At 33.2% G+C, this 18,256-nt stretch overlaps 1 protein-coding gene across 2 annotated transcripts; it reads right to left on the bottom strand.

The window, feature by feature from the left end:
- Positions 1–6,595: 6,595 nt before the first annotated feature.
- Positions 6,596–12,744, bottom strand: LOC108980600 (signal recognition particle 9 kDa protein). Of its 2 annotated transcripts, none has more exons than XM_018951576.2 (5): positions 12,537–12,744; positions 12,164–12,283; positions 11,932–12,000; positions 7,154–7,247; positions 6,596–6,826 (listed from the first exon to the last, which is right to left on the bottom strand). In XM_018951576.2, exons 2-5 carry the CDS (start codon positions 12,233–12,235, stop codon positions 6,750–6,752), a joined length of 312 nt encoding a protein of 103 aa, XP_018807121.1. In that variant the 5' UTR covers positions 12,236–12,283; positions 12,537–12,744; the 3' UTR covers positions 6,596–6,749. The 2 variants fall into 2 exon arrangements, with proteins under 2 accessions (XP_018807121.1, XP_035550223.1); XM_035694330.1 differs by having other exon boundaries at positions 6,735–6,826; positions 12,164–12,328; positions 12,537–12,726.
- Between the last annotated feature and the right edge of the window lie 5,512 nt (positions 12,745–18,256).

Genomic DNA, 18,256 nt, shown 5'->3' with positions numbered 1-18,256 from the left:
AGAACAAACTAGATTAAGGGCAGGTTTGGAGGGTGAGATGAGAATTTTGTGTTTTGTTTTGAAGTTTAAAATATTATGTTTTAATATTATTATTGTTTTGAGATTTAAAAAATGTGTATTAGGATTTGAAAAAGTTAAATTATTTATTATATTTTGTATAAAGATTTAAAAAATGTATAATGATGAAATAAAATGATATGAAAATTTTATATTTTATTTTAGTTACCAAACTTGTCCTAACTTGCTAGAAAAATAGCAAACTCCTTTAAAAAGTTAAAAAAAAATTAATAAATAAAAAATATGTCAAAGCTAGGCCTAACTCTTGCTAGAAAAGCAGTAAACCCCTCCCTTTTAAAAAATTGTTTAACTTTTATCTATTTATTTAGTTTTGTTTTTAACTTGTTGGTTTTACTTTTTTTCTAAGGGAAATCTCTGTCTGCGAGGCTGATCAAAGTGTCCGCATAAAAAGGTAGGACCCATGAACGGTCCTCGAGAGCATTTTCTATATATAGCCGTTGCTCAGGGCCATAAATCAAACCTTTCCACGTGTAAAATTAAAATACCAAAAGTCTGACACGTATTCCCAGGTGGTACTGTTTTTGACTGCCCCTAGTTGGACAATTGCTATCCTGCGCCGAGGGAACATTGTTAGTTCGGTGACTGACACCGCGTGGGTCCCAACTTGGTCCCACCGTCGTTGACTTCATAAACCCCGCCCGCCCCGAATTTCTCCCACTTTTATTTATTTATTTATTTGATTAATATATTTACTAAACGAGGAATAACGGGCGGCTTTCGTTTTGTTTAAAATGCATATAAAAAAACTATTAAATGATACCTGTAATTATAACTTTTATTAAAAAATAATATTTGCGTAAATATTGTGTATTTCTTTTATAAAATATGAATAAATATAAAATTTATTTAAAAAAATTAATTTTTAATAATAAATTTATTATTTTTTAAAAAAAATGTGCAAGATTTACACAATAATTATATCTAACATTAATTATTTTTAATTTAAGAAAACGATAGACATACAACTTTTTTTACAATCTTTTATACCATTACGTTTTAAATGTTGGTATTTTTATAAAATAACATCATTTTATATAAGTATCCTCGTTGTAAAACATGATTATATAAATAATTGTATGTATCATTATTATTTTATTTATATAACAATACATGATACCGTGTTAACTATTGATGAATCTTATATATAAAATTGTAACTAAATACAATACTACTCTTTTATAAATATAAATTAAAAAAATTTCATGTATTTAATTATTAAAAAATGGATATTTCTCATGTGATCAAAGAACAAATAATAATACTTTTAAATGAGTTGGAGGAAGTTTTCTCCAACGCAATTTAGAAAGAAAACTGTCTTTTGCCAAATTTGGAAGAGCATATTGTATTAATATTTTTTTTATTAAATATGTGATGTATGGACGATGAGTAAAATAAACCATTTAATTTAAAAAGAATAAAAAAAAAAAAATAAGTATGGTGTGTAGAGATAATGAGTAATAATATTTTTTTTAAAATTATTCATGCTAAACTAATCGAATAAAAAAATTAAAAGAAGTGTGGTATGTGAGATACTAAGTTGAACGATTATATATGATATATCTGATGATAATATTCATCAAAAGATCTTTAAATTTTTATTCGAGTTTTAGAGTTTTATACAAAAAAGATAGAGATATGAAATAAAATTTATAACATTCACTACAAGAAAAATGATCAATTGTGATAGATTATATGCGATAAGAATGACTATTTACGATTAAAATAAATTTATTTAGATGAAAAATAATTATTTTTACAAGAAATAACTTATCACAATTGAGCAATTTTTTTTGTAATGATTAATTGTGCAATTTCACAGACGTAATTATAAAATGGAGGAGGGCATAAGTTGAAAGAGGAAAACTAGGGAGGGAGGAGATAGTTATTAGCCCACTTTTGATAGAGACCATGCACGAATGATCAATATCTTTTAACAATGATGAGGATTAGCAAAAATATGTGTTTCATAATTGCAGCAAAAGAGATCTTCCTTTAATCATTCTTCACTCAGTACTCACAAATCAATATTATCATCTTCCTCTTGGGTGTAAGATAGTGCTTTCATAACCAATCAGTGAAGCTTTATTATATTTTTAAAAATGATTTATTACCTATATGTTACTATTCATTCTCACACTCCACACTTATAACTTTTTCATAAGATATAATGATGTTTTTTGATAGGATATGAAGATGTTTTTCATAACGTGTGTGGTGTAAAGTGGTGAATAGTGGCTGATGAGAATAATTTTTATTTTTAAAAACTTGGTAATTGTTTTATTAATTTTTTTAATAAAAAAAAACTGTATTTAACTTTTTGATACCTTGTCTATGATACATAATTGGAGAAAAACATAATATATTGGTATAAGCTAGGGTGCCAATGTAATGGTCTAAATACAATAGAAAAAAATATACTTTATACACTCAAATTATACACTTGTGTTTTTTAAAAGGTAGGATTGAGATGAGGCATATAGAGTATTGGATTTTAGTTAGTGTTCTTACCATTTTTGTTTTAATTAACCCAAAATTATAAAATATGTGACACACTGGTGTTGGGGAGGATAGGGTGGTAAATAAGGCAATTTTATTGCATTCTTAAGGTGACAAAGCCATCATGCTTTACACCAAACTTGTCTGCTTGGTTGGATTATCCAGATTGAATAGATTATCCATATTTGACTTTTTGTGGAAGACACTCCGTTTGAAATTCGGATTGAAATTTTAAGTTGAGTTTAATATTTAAATACTTAACTCTCAAATTATTAAATTCATTTCAATTTAAAATCTATTTACGCATAAGATCCACATTGTTTTTAATTCAACATCTCTTTATATACAGAATCCACAACTTCTTAAACTTCTTATAAATACATTTAAATTCATCTTAACATCCAAATACATTTAAACTCATCTTAGGTGGGCTTCACAAAAATCATTTTATCATCTTAATTCACTACTATTTATAAAGAAATTAATCCATCTCAACTCAACTCAACATTCAAACGTAACCTTAAGATCCATTAACGATCAAGATTTACGACTAATAATAGTTTGTGGACACCAAGGCCATGTTTGCTTTTAAGAAATAAATAATATATATATTTAAAAAAAAAAGATATTCTAATCATTTATTTAGATCTCTGTGAAAAATAAATCTAATAAATAAATAAATATCACACAATTATTTTCTATAATTATTTTAATTGGGTCCTTGCTAGTACTTATACAAACTTCAACACTTCTACATAATCCAAAAAATACTCCTAAAAAAAAGTACTCAATTTTTCTTTGATAGTTTATTGCTCATCATGTAAGTATGTTAATAGGGATGGTAATTATCTACTCATTATATATATATATATATATATATATATATATATATATGGTTGTTCTTCTTTTGTTCAATGTCTGTATATAATGATTAAATGGGTTATTGTCAAAACACCTACCAAACCCGTTTGAAAAGTTTCAACATTTTAAGCATGCACTTTGACCCCTCTCCATAATAAGATAAGAGCTGTCGTGAAGACAAATATACCAGGAATTGTACAAGATTTCCACGTGCCTTCCAAAATCATGTAGTCAATTGGGTAGTTGTGAGTTCAATTTGGAATGTTTCGCTACAACATGTATTATTTATCTATTTTTTGAATTCAGACAAAAACTTTGGCAGATATTAATTCCAAAGTTAAGAAGGTGAGTGGAACTATCTAAACATGTGTTGGGTTCATGCATTTTTACTGCACAAACTAGGAAAACTGTCACAATTCCTCTCAAACAAGCATGATGAATGCCTACTTATTTACAAAGTAAGAGAAAGAAAAAAGCAACAGCTTTATCTTTTCATCTGTTTTTTTTATTACTATTTCTTTTGATTAATATTACATATAATCGTAAAGTATATAAGTATCGTGTAATCATTTTAAAAAAGAGTGAGATTCATTATTAAAAAATTAATTTTCTTTCATATAGATCTCGTATTTATTTATTTTTTTTTTAAATAATTATACAATGCTTACTAACTATTATTTTTTATTTCTTTTTACATAAAGGAATAATGTAGCAAGAGTTCTGTGCAAAGCGTACGTAGGAACCTGGAACTCCATGAATTTACTCCCTTTTGAGGCTGGAGAGTTTGCTTTTTGTGTTCAATCTCCACAGACACAGTGTCGGTGGCATAATTTATACCTAATACAACTGTAAGCAGTCTTTCAAAGCAATCATGTTTTCCAGCTTCTCTTTTTCTCGATGAATCCCAAAAAGTCTTGGGTTATCTTTGTTCTTCTGCCTCTCATTTTCATTCTTATTGCTGGATTAAGCAAGGAATTAAGCCCTCCAGACCACGTGTCCACGGGCGAGTCATGTCTGCAACCGAATCAAACTCCTAATCCAGATTCCACCCTTAGAGCAATGATAGACATAATTATTTTACAAAAATATCCTTATTTGAAACATAATAATGAAAATAATAGTGAAAAATGATGCATCATTATACTAAAGCAGAAGAATAATGGTGGTTGATTCCAAGGTATAGGGACTAGGGAGCTCTCAGGTAGCCATACCATACCCATTCATAAAAAGAAGACAATGCACTTTGTCTTAGCTCATTACCCACTAAAAAACATTCTGTCCATCTGCCCCTTTAATCTTTGATTGAAGAATATGTTCCTGGAGCTTAGCTTTCCTTTTTCCCTTTTAAATTGTCTTTCTCAGGGGAGAAAAAGTGTAGAATTTCACAAGCTTTTTTCATGGAACATGGAATTGACACTTCCTTTTTAATGGGCTCGTAATTCATATAAAGCAAAAGAGGTTCTTTGGGATCAGCTGAGACATTAAATGCTTTTTTGAGCTACGGCCATGATCATAACTACAATTGGTAAATCACTATGTCTATGTCGATTCCTTCATTTATCTGCCTGCTGAATTCAACATGCATGATATCATAATGGTCCAACACGAGGAATATATGCATAGAAATTGCTGATAAATAGATCATTGAGATTTCTCACAACTTTCTGATCCAAATATGAAAAGACATAAACATCGCATGTTTACTAATTTACTGTATTTCATGGTCTGTTAGGTTCCAAGTTCAATTAAACTCGAAGAAAGAACAAGAACTTCATTGTTTTTTGTAATGTTTTTGTCCACTTGGCAAAGGATCGATGCCTCTTGATTTTCCATAGTTGAATCAGTATGTATCTCTGATCTGATTTCTTAGTACTGTTATGGTAGGTATAAAGAGAGACATCCATCATCAAAATGTAAGTACATGACGTGTAAGTACCAGCCAATATGGTACTATATCGGCCATGTTTTAACTTTTTTTCCTCACGTTCAAAGTGCAGGCCACCAAACGCATTTGCATTTGGACAACGATATTATAATAAGCTGTGACTCTTTCCTGCACTTCCATTACGCTTCACATCTTGGCATTCTATATTTCCAAGACTTCAAGAACCCACGTGCAAACAATGGTTCAACTAAATTAAGAATAATCTGACTCATCATCCCTATACTACACATTATATATAATTTTTTATTTTTTATTTTTATTTTTCCCCTTATCAAGTATGTGGTGTATGAATGATGAATAGAAAATTTTAATTAATTTAATAGAAATAAAATAAAATAAAAATTAAAACATGCGTAGTGTAGGATGATATGTAACAAAATTCATTCTCGGATCGGCTTGGCATCCCGATGTTTACTGTCCTAAGAGAGAATCAAAGCTCGTGTGTTAAAATATAAGCAACATCTGAAACTGATTCCAATCAAAATATGAAGGCAGTTGAGTTGAGTTTGGTTTAAAATTAGTTTGTTCTCGACACTGATTTCGTTGCAAGGTGAAATATCTAATTCACTGGCCATGCCAAATTTTAGTTTTGGTTCATCTAATATTGACGAGACTCGAGTTTCGCGTGCTGCAGCTTGAACGACAAGAAATTGGAAAATTTTACATCGGTAAAGATAATATTCCCAAAAAAGAAAAAAAACAGCTGCTGAATGAGATTGAGCATTTTACTCACGTCAAGACAATATATCTTGAAGAAACATACATTGATGTCAAAGAAAAAACCTTGTAACCAACTGAATTAGCTTGGCAAGACAAAATAAATTCAAAATAACCCATAAAAAGCCAATGAAGAGCATTGATAGTTTTGCATTATGAAACTAAACTTGGAATGAAATCCGAATATCAATAATCTACTTTAAGGCCTTGTTTGGTTTGATTACATAGATGAAATGAGATGAAAAATATATAAATAGTAATAAGATAATTTGTGAATAGTATTAAAATAGTTTGAGTTAAGATTTTTATGAGATTTTAGAAAATGATAAAAAAAAATTAAATAAAAAAATTATAAACTTAAAAGAGGGTTAAAATATAATTTTTTTAATACAATTTTTGTTTTGAAATTTGAAAAAGTTAAATTATTTTTTATGTTAAGCTTTAAAGTTTGGAAAAATTGTTATGATTAATTAAAAATTTGAAATTAAAAAATGTTTGTGTTTGAATGATGTTTAGATATTGAGATTGAGATGAGATAGTTTCGAATATTTGTGAAAACAAAACAAGCCTAACGGATGCTTGGACCATGATTACAAATCAAATCATCCTACTAAAACTTGTCCAAAACCTATTTTTCTAGTAGCAAACAAAGTTATTGTTTCCTTCCTCTTCCTTTCTTGGTTGGCTGTGCGTCCATCGGTTCCTTTCCGGTAACTTCTGATACATCCGCTGCACAATGAAGGCAGAAGAGGTTTTCTTTATGTTAGTATAGCTTGTGACGCATCAAATCAATAATATACTGATAAAACTCTACAAACACAAAATCTTATGGAAAGAAAACTATCCAATTGCCTTTCATGTAGCATCTAAAATCAGTTTATCAGCTTATTTTGAATTCATTATCATAACAAGTATCGGATTGGAGAAAGATTTAAATGTCATGGAAGCTATACTGGTTGGTGTTTATAACAACGCATGGTGACATTTCCCTTTTTTAAAAAATTTTGTGTTCAACATCCCTGTAATTACAAAGAAAAGCTTAGAATAGGATAATACCATCAGGACCCCGAGCCATCAGCGTGAAGAATATATTGTTAAGCTTCTCCATCTTCTTAGCATCTTGCGCCTGGTCTGTCTTAAACTTGAGACACTAGCAATAAGCAAAAGAACACATCATGCGAATGACCACATACTAAGAAAAGAGAAAAAATTCTGATTCCATGGTCATTAACCATGACTGACATGCAGTTATTCTCTTTTCTTGAAAGCCAGCATGTGCACAAAACATTCCAAACTCACTATCCATTGTTGAGTCACCTATAACATTAACTCCAGTTTTATGATGCACATGCTCAAAAGACATGTATTATGATATGGCCTCATTTGGATAGTAAAAGTGTTTCATTTCATCTCATCTCATCATTATAACTTTCTCAAATTTCTACACAAAATATAATAAACAATTCAGTTTTTCCAAATCCCAAAACAATAATAATATTAAAAAATAATATTTTAACAATATTTTATTCAATTTTCAACTTTCATCTAAAACCATATCATCTCATCACGCTATCCAAACTGTACCATAATGGTAGATTTGCTTTAGCAATGAAAGAAAGCACAGTGATTTTATTGTGCCCAAAAGGCACCAAGAAAAGATTCATGTCAGGTTTCATTGATGCCCAATTGGCAATGGCATAATAATGAGCGGATCACATTTATATCACTGGCATTCGCGTGAGGAAAATAGTGAGTAATATGTCCTCCAGCATCTCATAATCTATTTTCAACTCCCAAACAGCTATTAGGATGTTATGCTGCTCAAATAAGCAGTTATTAGACAAGGCAGATCAATTATCTAAAGGTATAAATGAATTTATATTATGTAGATAAACTGACTCGGCTAGCTAGTCAACTGCTTTGGTGATTCTTTAAAGAGACAGCTTATTCCAATGTTGTCCTCTTTCTAATTTTAAATGGTCTCATTCACCTAAAAAAGTGTAGATGAGTGTCTTTTTTCTGAACTTCCAAGAAATTTATGCTCATATGAAAACTCATATACACATCTCGACACTGTTAAATATGAAAACGATAAACAGATTACATATAAAGGAATAATGCCAAATATGGACACTAGCAAAGAACCACCAAATATAGATTGTCATTATCTTCTCATAAATACAGTTTTCCTTTCTAGGCAAGATAAATATTAGGACATGTTTGGCAAACCACAAAATTTCTCATAAACTCATTCTCAAACATCACTCAAACACAAAAAACTTTTCTATTTCGAATTTTAAACTTTTCATCTAATCATTACTCAAACACAAAAATTAATACAACTTTTACAAACTTCAAACAAAAATAATATTAAAAAATAATATTCAAACAACTTTTTAACTTTATCTATCCACTTTCACAAACTCTAATACAATACTTATTTTAAAAAATATTTTTATTCAACTTCTTCTCTCTCATTTCCCAAAACCTAATCTCAAAACAAATTCTCAAATAAGAAGCCCAACCCCAAGGATAAAAGAAAACACCCGTGTGAGAGATACTATCTCGTCACTACCTTGGCTGGTGAGTGGTTGCCCACCGCCAATTCAGACATCATCACCGAGCCCCGGCAATCTCATGGAGGGTTGTCCGGAGCTAGTCATCCCACTGGCGAGAGATACACCTGTGCGTAAGGTGTATTACCCGTAAGAGAGAAATCCATTTCACCGTAACCTAGGCTGGCGAGTGGCTCCCGGCGGCACATAATAGACCGACGAACCCCCGGCGCCTACGCCGAGGATCGTCCGGCATTAATCACCCCTTCAACGACCTAGTTTTCTTCTAGATCCGTTTCTGGGATCTGGCAGCCGTTATGCCGCCACCCACCCTTAGCGGAAAGAGACACAACGCGGTCGTCACAGATAAAGCCGATGGACCCAGGCGACCTCGCTGAGGGCTGTCCGGCGTCGGTCCACCCTCCGACGACCTAGATCTCATTGTGTCGTCTCTCAGAGCACTTCGGTGATCCTCTCAACGGCTCCGTTGGTCGTGCCGTCGACACAGACCGAGTCGACGCTCTCCCGCGAGTCTTCTGGGAGTACTCTGGCATCAAGCTTTGAGTTTGAAGCCGTTGGTCTTCAGCAGTGGTCCTTAGCCGTGTATTTGTGTAGCAAATTTCTGATCTGGTCTCAATGTGATGATGAATGGCTATTGAAGGAGGGGTGTTGGCCAGTATGGATTCTTCTATGGTGTTAGTCATAGAATCCAGATCCTTTACTTTGGTGAAGGAGGAGTGTATGTTGGTCATTACTGAAAGGGATCAAAGGGTGATTTCTAAGTTGGTTTTGGGTTCAACAACAGTGCAGTGGCTGGCTAAGGCCATGGAAGCGTGCACAAAGGATGAAAAGCAAGAATTTTTCTCCACTGCTCGAGAAGGTAGACACAGTTTCACGACGCACCGCTGCTCAAATGCTTGAGGACGTTATATGGCGATAGAAGAGTATGGTGGTGGTGGGAGGAGGAATTTTATTTTCATTCCTGAGGAGGGGGGCAATGGTTGGAGAAGGATGGGGGAGGTGTTGCGTGGTTTGGAAGGACAAGGTGCTGCAGGGCGTGGCTCTGCTAGGGAGTCGTGTAGCAGACATTTCGGTGGTGTGTCAGCGAAGGAAAACTTTGAGGTGCACAAAGATCCTAGCACATCCTCAGTGGTGGGGCAATCCTATGCGGTAGCTCTAAAGACGGGTCATGCTTCGGGAGTTCAGAGTGAAAGGGATCAGCAAATCACGTCTCAAGACCAGCTTGTTGAGATGCACAATTCCTTAAAGGAAATGGAAACTCAACTTGTCGATTTGAAGGCAGCAATAGCTTTCTTGTCTTCGAAAATAGACCGGCTTTCAGTTGGAGACAACAGGGTTGTAAGAAACAAGATAGGCCCGAATCATTTAAACCGATTTAAAGGAAAACGGAAGATCGGATTCGGCTTTGTCTCTATTTCTAGATCCAGGAGAGTATGGCGGGTCAAAAGAAAATATGGGTTGTTTGAAGCAGGGTCTACATTGGGTATCGGCGTAGAGACATCAGTAATGGAATGTCGTTCGCCTCATGTAACACAGAATAGACTGATAGTCGGTACTACACCCTTGGTCCCCGAAGCTCCCTCGTCAGAGTTTAAGGAAAATAGTGTGCCAAGGTCTGAAGGAGATGTAGGAACCCTAGAGATGAAGGGACTTGTTGTCACCTCAGAATCTCCAATGGGGACCATGATACCATTGGAGCGAACCAATGGAGTTGCTGGAGAACCAAAGGGTTTGGCGTTGGTGCCTCGTGTAGATGAATGTCTAGAGTCGGGTGTCCAATTGGATACTGTGTCTGGGGATAACGTTGCTCCCCTGGTGTCTCTTCCACCAATAGCGGACTGGATTTTGCCTAAAGTTAACGAGATTCAGCAATTTGTGCGAATTTCACATTGAGGATGTGAAGACCAATTCAATGAACTAATCACTGCGATTGAGGCAAGCCACACGCTTGAAACCAAAAGTTTCAAGAAAAGCAGGGAGTTACTGTGTCTTTCTTGGGCAATCAACTACGACGCTAAAAGTGGTAGCTCAACTAGAGGGAAGTCTAAAGGGAGGACATTGTGAAGACTGGGGGAATCAAGGGTTTGGGGTTGGGTGTTCAGGTAGAGTTTTAGTTCTACGAGAAACAAAGGTTGGGGACCGGTCTGGTGTATTTTGGGTTGTTCTTTTCACAGGCTTTTTGGGTCATTTTGGGCAAGGTGTTTTCTTGTATACATTCAGTATACTTGGTTTCTCCTTTGATATATAATATTTTTTACTTTAAAAAAAAAAAACAAAAAAACAAATTCTCAAATATTTTCAAACATTCTTGATATCCAAACATGCCCTAACATTGACCAAAAAGGAGCACAAACAACGGGAGGAGGACCCCAACAAACACCAAACTGGTTAATACAGTGCAAGAAATAAGAAACAAACAAATTGACACAAGTACAAAAGCCGATCCCATATTTCTTGGAATAAAGACAAGAAGATGTCACCATTCGGGTGATTTTTAGCGCAATCCAGTGTAGGATTGCTGTGAAGTGTGCTCTGTTAGATCTCAATTTAGGTATATGCTGCTGAACACCAGATTTGCATTGTCAAAAGAATGTTGTGAAACTCTTAGAAAAGCAGGACACAAAAGGCCACTGGAGTGCAGAGGAGCTCGGCGGCATGTGTCCTACAAGCGCGGGTAAAAAAGGATGTCTGACTGGTGGAGCAGGTTGTTGGTAATCTCTTAGAAATACATAATGAGTCTCAACATAATTTAGAATGACTATTTCAGGGTTTACCTCTTGTCCACATTAATATGATGGAAATAATTGATTATTTGCATGATTGTCCCCTTCTTTCCCTCAGGCTAGACTTTTCATTAAACTCAATAAACACAAAGGAGAATGTTATCTTGTTATGCCTTTGTGATTGGGCGGCATTAACCTTATCATTTGGCGGCTTTACACGCCAATTTGCTTCAAAGCTTCACTAAATCCACAAGGGGAATCTAGAGTTGAAACTAAAATCTATTAGTATCAATAGAATTGGAACTCCAATCTTTGCTATGAATGCCAACCTTAGACCGTACTCATTGAAACCTAAAAGCAGCGCATGAAGAACTGTGTCCCGAGTCACTAGAATGATTAATAAAACCAAAAACATATTATGATTCTAGCTACAAAAACTAAACTGACAGCAATATTGCAAGGAGTGGAAATAGCACAGATAAAAATCTCGCCAGATTAAAAAAAAAAATGGACAAAGAAGATAGAACACCCATACCTCTCGGTTGTCAGTGACCTTGAGAACCAATTTACCATCGCAGTTCCGGTATTTCATTACATACCGCGTCTATATATCCAATAAAATTGAAAGAAAAATGAATTAATGCAATATCGTTATAAAAAGAACGAATCGGATAAAATATGGTAATTGATAATCTTTTTCTTGGAATTTGACGGGAACTAGACAGAAGGTAAGGGGGAAGGGGGATGAAGAAGGGGTGTAAACGTACAGAATCGGGATCGGCACGGAACAACTGCACGGATCGCTCGACGAACTCGTCCCACGAGGTGATGTAAACCATTGCGCCGCAACACACGGAAAGATAGAGAGCCAAAATTTTCTAGACAACCTAAAAACGATTTTGTTTTCGCAGGTTTAATACAAGGCATATATCCTTGTTTATAAGGAAATTACATTGAAATGAGATTAAACCCAAAAACAGCTATATATTTTGAGGCAGAAATCTACAATTTACACCAGAAAATCTACAAAGTAATATTTCAAAGAACACATCCACAAGTTTCATTAGCATCAGCAACCCATATTAAAAAAAAAAAAAAACTCATCCACAATAAATCAATCTCAGGGACTGCGGAGATTACCGTGTGTTGGCTGAAGTAGGAACCGACGGGGACGCCTAAGATATTGAAAAAATACCGAGAGGGGAGAAGGAACCGACAGCGAGGGGTAGTTCTAGGAGCTGCGAACGCGTAGAGAGACGGCCGCACGGCGGGAGAAGAGAGAGAGAGAGTGAGATAGGACAGATTGATCTGAGAGTTGAATTTGGGTAAAGCTCAGTGAGGTCTCGATGGATGGGGATTTGAATATTATTTTTTAAATAATTTTTTATTTTAAAATTTAAATTATTTATTACATTTTATCTAAAAATTTAAAAAAATTATAATAATTATATGAAATGAAATAATTTAATATGCTATATAAAACATGGAGTACTGTTATGGGTCTCAAATTCGGGACTCAAAAAGTGTACTGAAAAAAGTATTTTTTTCATGTATATTTTTAATCATTATAAACATTTTTTTAAAAAATAAAAAATTCACAACATCATTAAAAAATATTTTTTAATCATTTAGTAAAAAAAAAAAAAAAATGAAGTCCTATTCAGAACACTTTTTGGATCCCGAATTCGAAACCCAAAGTATTTCTCTAAAACATGAGAGAGCAAAGACGGTTATGAGTTAAAGCTGAGTGAGGTCGCAATTGTTTTGGGGGAACCCTAACTGGTACAAACGGTGCCCTAAAACGATGTCGTTTTACTTGCATTTGGTTTGGGTGGGCCGTTGTATAGATCAAACCACACTATTTCACCCTTGAATGTGGGCTGGGTTGGGCTTCTGTTGGGCTGCTATAGTTTTGTATTTCTAAACTTTCTTTAAAAATTTTAATTTTTTAAATCATAAATTTTAATTTTAATCATAAATTTTTTTATTTATGATTTTTATAATTTTTTCAGCATTAAATTTAATTGTTAGTATTGATAATTAAAAATTACTAATTTACTAAGTTTTAATCTTTGTCTAATTACATGTTATTATATTATAGTATTACGTGTTATCAACTTATTATACTATACTTGTATGTATGTTAGTCTCTAATTTATTTCTATACTTGATTATGTATATTACTAATACTATGATGTTTATACATACTAGACTGTTAATCTATTTATATTATAGTATAAATATATTATTTTATAAGAATTAACATATACTAGTATAATATTCAATTTAATTATATAAGTTTTAGATTTTTTATATGAGCATATATGATCAATATATAAATAATACATATTTTTATAACCTATGTACAATATCGGAGTCGGAGGCTAAAGTTGGAGTTGAAGCAGAGGGAGTTGGTCAGAAGATAGCTACAACTAGAAAAACAAAAAAAAAAAATCCAACTCTGACTTTCAGAGATGGATTTTTACATAGTGAGTCCCATCAAACTTAAGGTGAAAAACTTTGAAATTTAAGTGTAGCCTTTATATCCGTTGATTAGTCATCGACGAGATAATGAAAATAATATTAGTGATGAAGTGACTGTCAGCTAGAACATCAAAACTGGAATTGTGGCTAATAATGGGTTGCTAATGTGCCAAAACTAACAAATAGTTAATAATAAGCCGAAAGATTGAGCTGACAATAAGCGCTGACAATAAGCCACATATGGCCTTTGTTAACTATGCTATCAAAATCAAAAAGCACAAAAATGGGTCTGGGCTTCAAACAATACTCGCAATAGACGAAAGCCCAAAAAATAAAAGGCTCATAGTTAAAATAAAAAACTCAAAATGTATAGATTTGAGATTTTGTGAGCTAATAAAGACAATTCAAATTTGAAACGAAACATAGTCTAATGGCAGAGAAGATTTTGATAGATAAAGCTAGCGAAATAACTTTAAAACAAGAAGACTGGAATGAAAGAGGGAGAAATAGATTTTCATTAACTATATTATTCGATCTTACAGCATAAGTATGTAGAAATGAATAGTACAAAGTGTTAATCAAATTGTGGAGAGAGAGAGAAAGAGGGAGATGAATAATACTAATGAAGTTTTAAATTTTTAATGACATAACATGATATACTTAAAATAAAGTTATTATATTCTCAACGACTTAGTCTGTATGTTTGAGATTGCGGTGAGAAATATAGCTTATAACTTAAGAAATAAGTTCTACTATTAAAAAGTTATTTACTGTTTGGTAACCATATGTTCAAAGTATTTTCAAATATATTACATTTGTTTGGAAATAAATTAAAAAAATACTTTTTGAGTTAGAAATGAAGATTATCGATTTTTTTTTATTGATTATGACCATACCATTGAGAGTTTGAAAGTTGTAATTATTAGAAATTTGTATGGATATTTTCGCTCATTAACAATCTTTTTAAAATTTAAATTACGTTCCATATTATCTGAAAAACCATGTTTGATGAATTTTCTCAAATGTACTTTTTAGCTTATTTGAAATTAAAAAAAAAAAAAGAAAAAAAAAGAAGAAGCTTTAAATGTGACATCCAAATAATCTAACTTTTTCATTAAATTTTTTTAAGACAGTTTAAACGCCTCTTAATGCCCCGTTTGGATAGTAAGATAAGATGAAATAATTTTATATGAAAATTAAAAGTTGAATAAAATATTATTAGAATATTAGTTTTTTTATATTATTATTGTTTTAAGATTTGAAAAAGTTGAATTGTTTATTATATTTTATGTAGGAATTTGAGAAAGTTGTAATGTTGAGATAAGATGAGATGAAACCGTTTCTATATCCAAACGGGACCTAAGACTACTGTCGCAACCCCAAAATGACCTTTAATCTATGAAAAATTCTACTCCTAAACCGGTAAATTAATCCAACACCACACACCGTGACATGGTGAACCCAGTATGGTCGCCACGTCACGGTTTGACACTAACTCCATCGTTCCCGATTCCTTTTTCGCAGAAATGCAAAGGTTGAGTACTTCTTCTCTAGAGAAAAAATAAAACCCCTGATCCATTCCCTCTCTCTCGTCTTCTCCTTCATCTAGGAAAACCCACGCGTAAGAAACTCTCGATCCCTTCTTTTTTTTCCTCTCGTCTTCTCCTTCGTCCTCTTCTATACGCAGAAATCATGTTCAGTCTCTTATCTCAGGAAAAACCCTCACTACTCTATCGCTTCCCCTACCGTCTAACTACCCTCTCTCCCTCTCTCACTTCTGTAGCCATCCCTCCCTCCAAGAACTTCCCTTTCGTAGCCCCAATCTGTGCATGTATCCCCAATCTGTGAGTTGATAGTAAGCTGGAGGAAATTACTGCATCCAGATCTCTGAGTCGAAGACATACGATCAGCCACCTCCATCATGATAAGTTTTCGGTCGAACCCTTCTTTTTGCTTCCCCAATATAGTGACATTGTGTAGGTTTTCTACATTGAGTTGCGTTGTATGTAAACTGTTTTCTCTACATTGGTCAAATGTTTCGATATTTTTGGATGTGCCAGTCAACTATTTGAAGGAATTACTGAGTGAAATGGAGATTGTATGTGTCCATATTTGTGCCTATCAGAGTAAAAGCTGACTTCCATACTTTTATGCAGCAAAGTTTTAAGCTGTTAGTTTGCACATGTTTAGCTGCCCATTCAAGTTGTCACTTTTTTAATCCTTTTAATTTGTTTCGATGATGTGCATTTTTCATATTGTTATGTTGTTAATGTCCACAAAAATGTGATTAGTGCATGTATCACATTGTGTGTGTCCATGTTTGTGTTCTGGTTTGGAGGTCCACTGTGATGAAAAAATAGAAGAAACAAAGCCATCAGAAAAGAATAGACTATTTTGGATTGTTAGGGGCCTAAAATGGGCAGTTCAGAATACAAAGATGTAAGGGGCCTAAAATTTCCAAATCTAACATCTTATTCAAATTTCTAGAATTTTCATCAAAATAGTCTTATTAAAATTCCTAAAATTTTCAAATCAAGAGTCTTATGCAAAGATGTAAGAGCCTAAAGCATGTTAAAGAGATTAGGCAGCAAGACTCTTAAATTATATTTTGATTAAAAAACAAAAATGAATGTCTAAGTTCCAGCCAATCATCTAGAAAATAATGTCCTTTCATTTTTCTATAGATCCAATAGGCACTAAAATCATGTAGTGAGGTTATATTATATTTTTATACTATTTGAATGCTTGCAGGTTTCAATTTTGAAAGGCATTCTTGCTTAGTTCGTTCAACTTTCTAGGGGTAGATGTGCAGGCTAGCTTTTGTTCTTCTTTCTTATTTCTTTCCTTTATTTTTTAGCAAGAAGGTGGGGTGGGTTATTATGAATTTATGCTAATGCTTCTTCCTGTATTCTTTGCTTCCCATTTCCTATTTATTGTTGTAGATAGGTTTCACTACCCGATGTTCCATCTCATACTCATATAGTTGTGTTCTTCAAATTGTAAGTCCTCATTTCTGGTTGCATTTCTTTCGAACAAGGGGTCATATACAATTAAAAAGTTACCTTGGAAGCCTGTTGCATTAAATATACTCATTGTTTCGTTTAGATCACCTATGACGTCGAGTCAATCATCATGTGTAGTTGATGCGTTTCAAATGGAATCACCAACCTATTAGTGTGGCCTGAAAGCCCCACTAAAAACCTCCAAAACTAACAAAAATTCTAGAAAAAATTTTTATGTCTGCTTGAAATATAACTCAGTAAAGCATATTTTTTTGTCATATTTTACATTTGAAATTCTCAAATTGTATGCAGGGAGAAGCAAGATGCCAAATCTTCATATGGGCAGATATACTTCAACTGGTATAGGAGAAAATTCTCACAAGAGAGAATGCAGTTTAAAAAAGGGAGAATGATTTATTGTTGCACAAGTATGAGGTTCAAAAAAAGAAAGATAAACTAATTGAGAGAGAGAATTCTCTTCATAAGCAACAGAAGAAAATTAGAAAACAGATTGTAGAGAATAGATGTACACATATATTATTGTGTATGTACTGGGTGTTATCAATTGTAATAATTTTTGTTTGGTTTGGACTATAGATGTATCGTGCTACTGTTAATTGTAAATGAATGGTTCGGACTATGTATATGACGGATATTTCTAATTTAATTATGTGGTTATGCTCCATTAACAATCTTCATTTTATAGTAATTAGTGCAATTAATAGTCTTCATTTTCCTAGAATGGCAGTGGTTATTCTCAAGCAATAGCAATCGGCCTTCAATTTTTTTTAATCTAAATCTCGAGTAGCAGCATTCATCAAATTAAACCAACGGAACAGAAATATTTATAGCACTTATTTACATTGAAATATATACATGATCTCCATTCACAACACTTATATACATTATCTCCATTGAAATATTCCATAAATCTTGAACTTATCAGCCTATTACACCAACATAACAGAAATCCCTCTGCCTATTACACCAACACAACAAAAATCATTCATAGTATCTCCTGCCTATTACACCAACACAACAAAAATCCTCAATGAACTTCTCAGCTACAACAAATCACAAGCTACAACTTGCAAACAACATTCTTTACAATACAAGTTACATTAAAGAGTCTCACACTCACAACATATTTTATTACAACACTCAAAATACAACCACCTACAACTTACAAACGACATTCTTTACAATAAATTATACGCTTTACATTAAAGAGTCTCTCACCTACAGTCTATTTCATCACAACACCCAAAATACAACAAATTACTCAGTTACAACCATAGCCTCACACCTCCTCATTGCCCGATGGCGTTGGTAGTGTGATAATACTACACCGTGTTTCAACAACAAAATCATCAA

Source organism: Juglans regia, chromosome 10 (genome assembly GCF_001411555.2).
Source record: "Juglans regia cultivar Chandler chromosome 10, Walnut 2.0, whole genome shotgun sequence".
NCBI classification, from domain to species: domain Eukaryota; kingdom Viridiplantae; phylum Streptophyta; class Magnoliopsida; order Fagales; family Juglandaceae; genus Juglans; species Juglans regia.
This window is presented reverse-complemented; position numbering and strand designations above follow the sequence as displayed.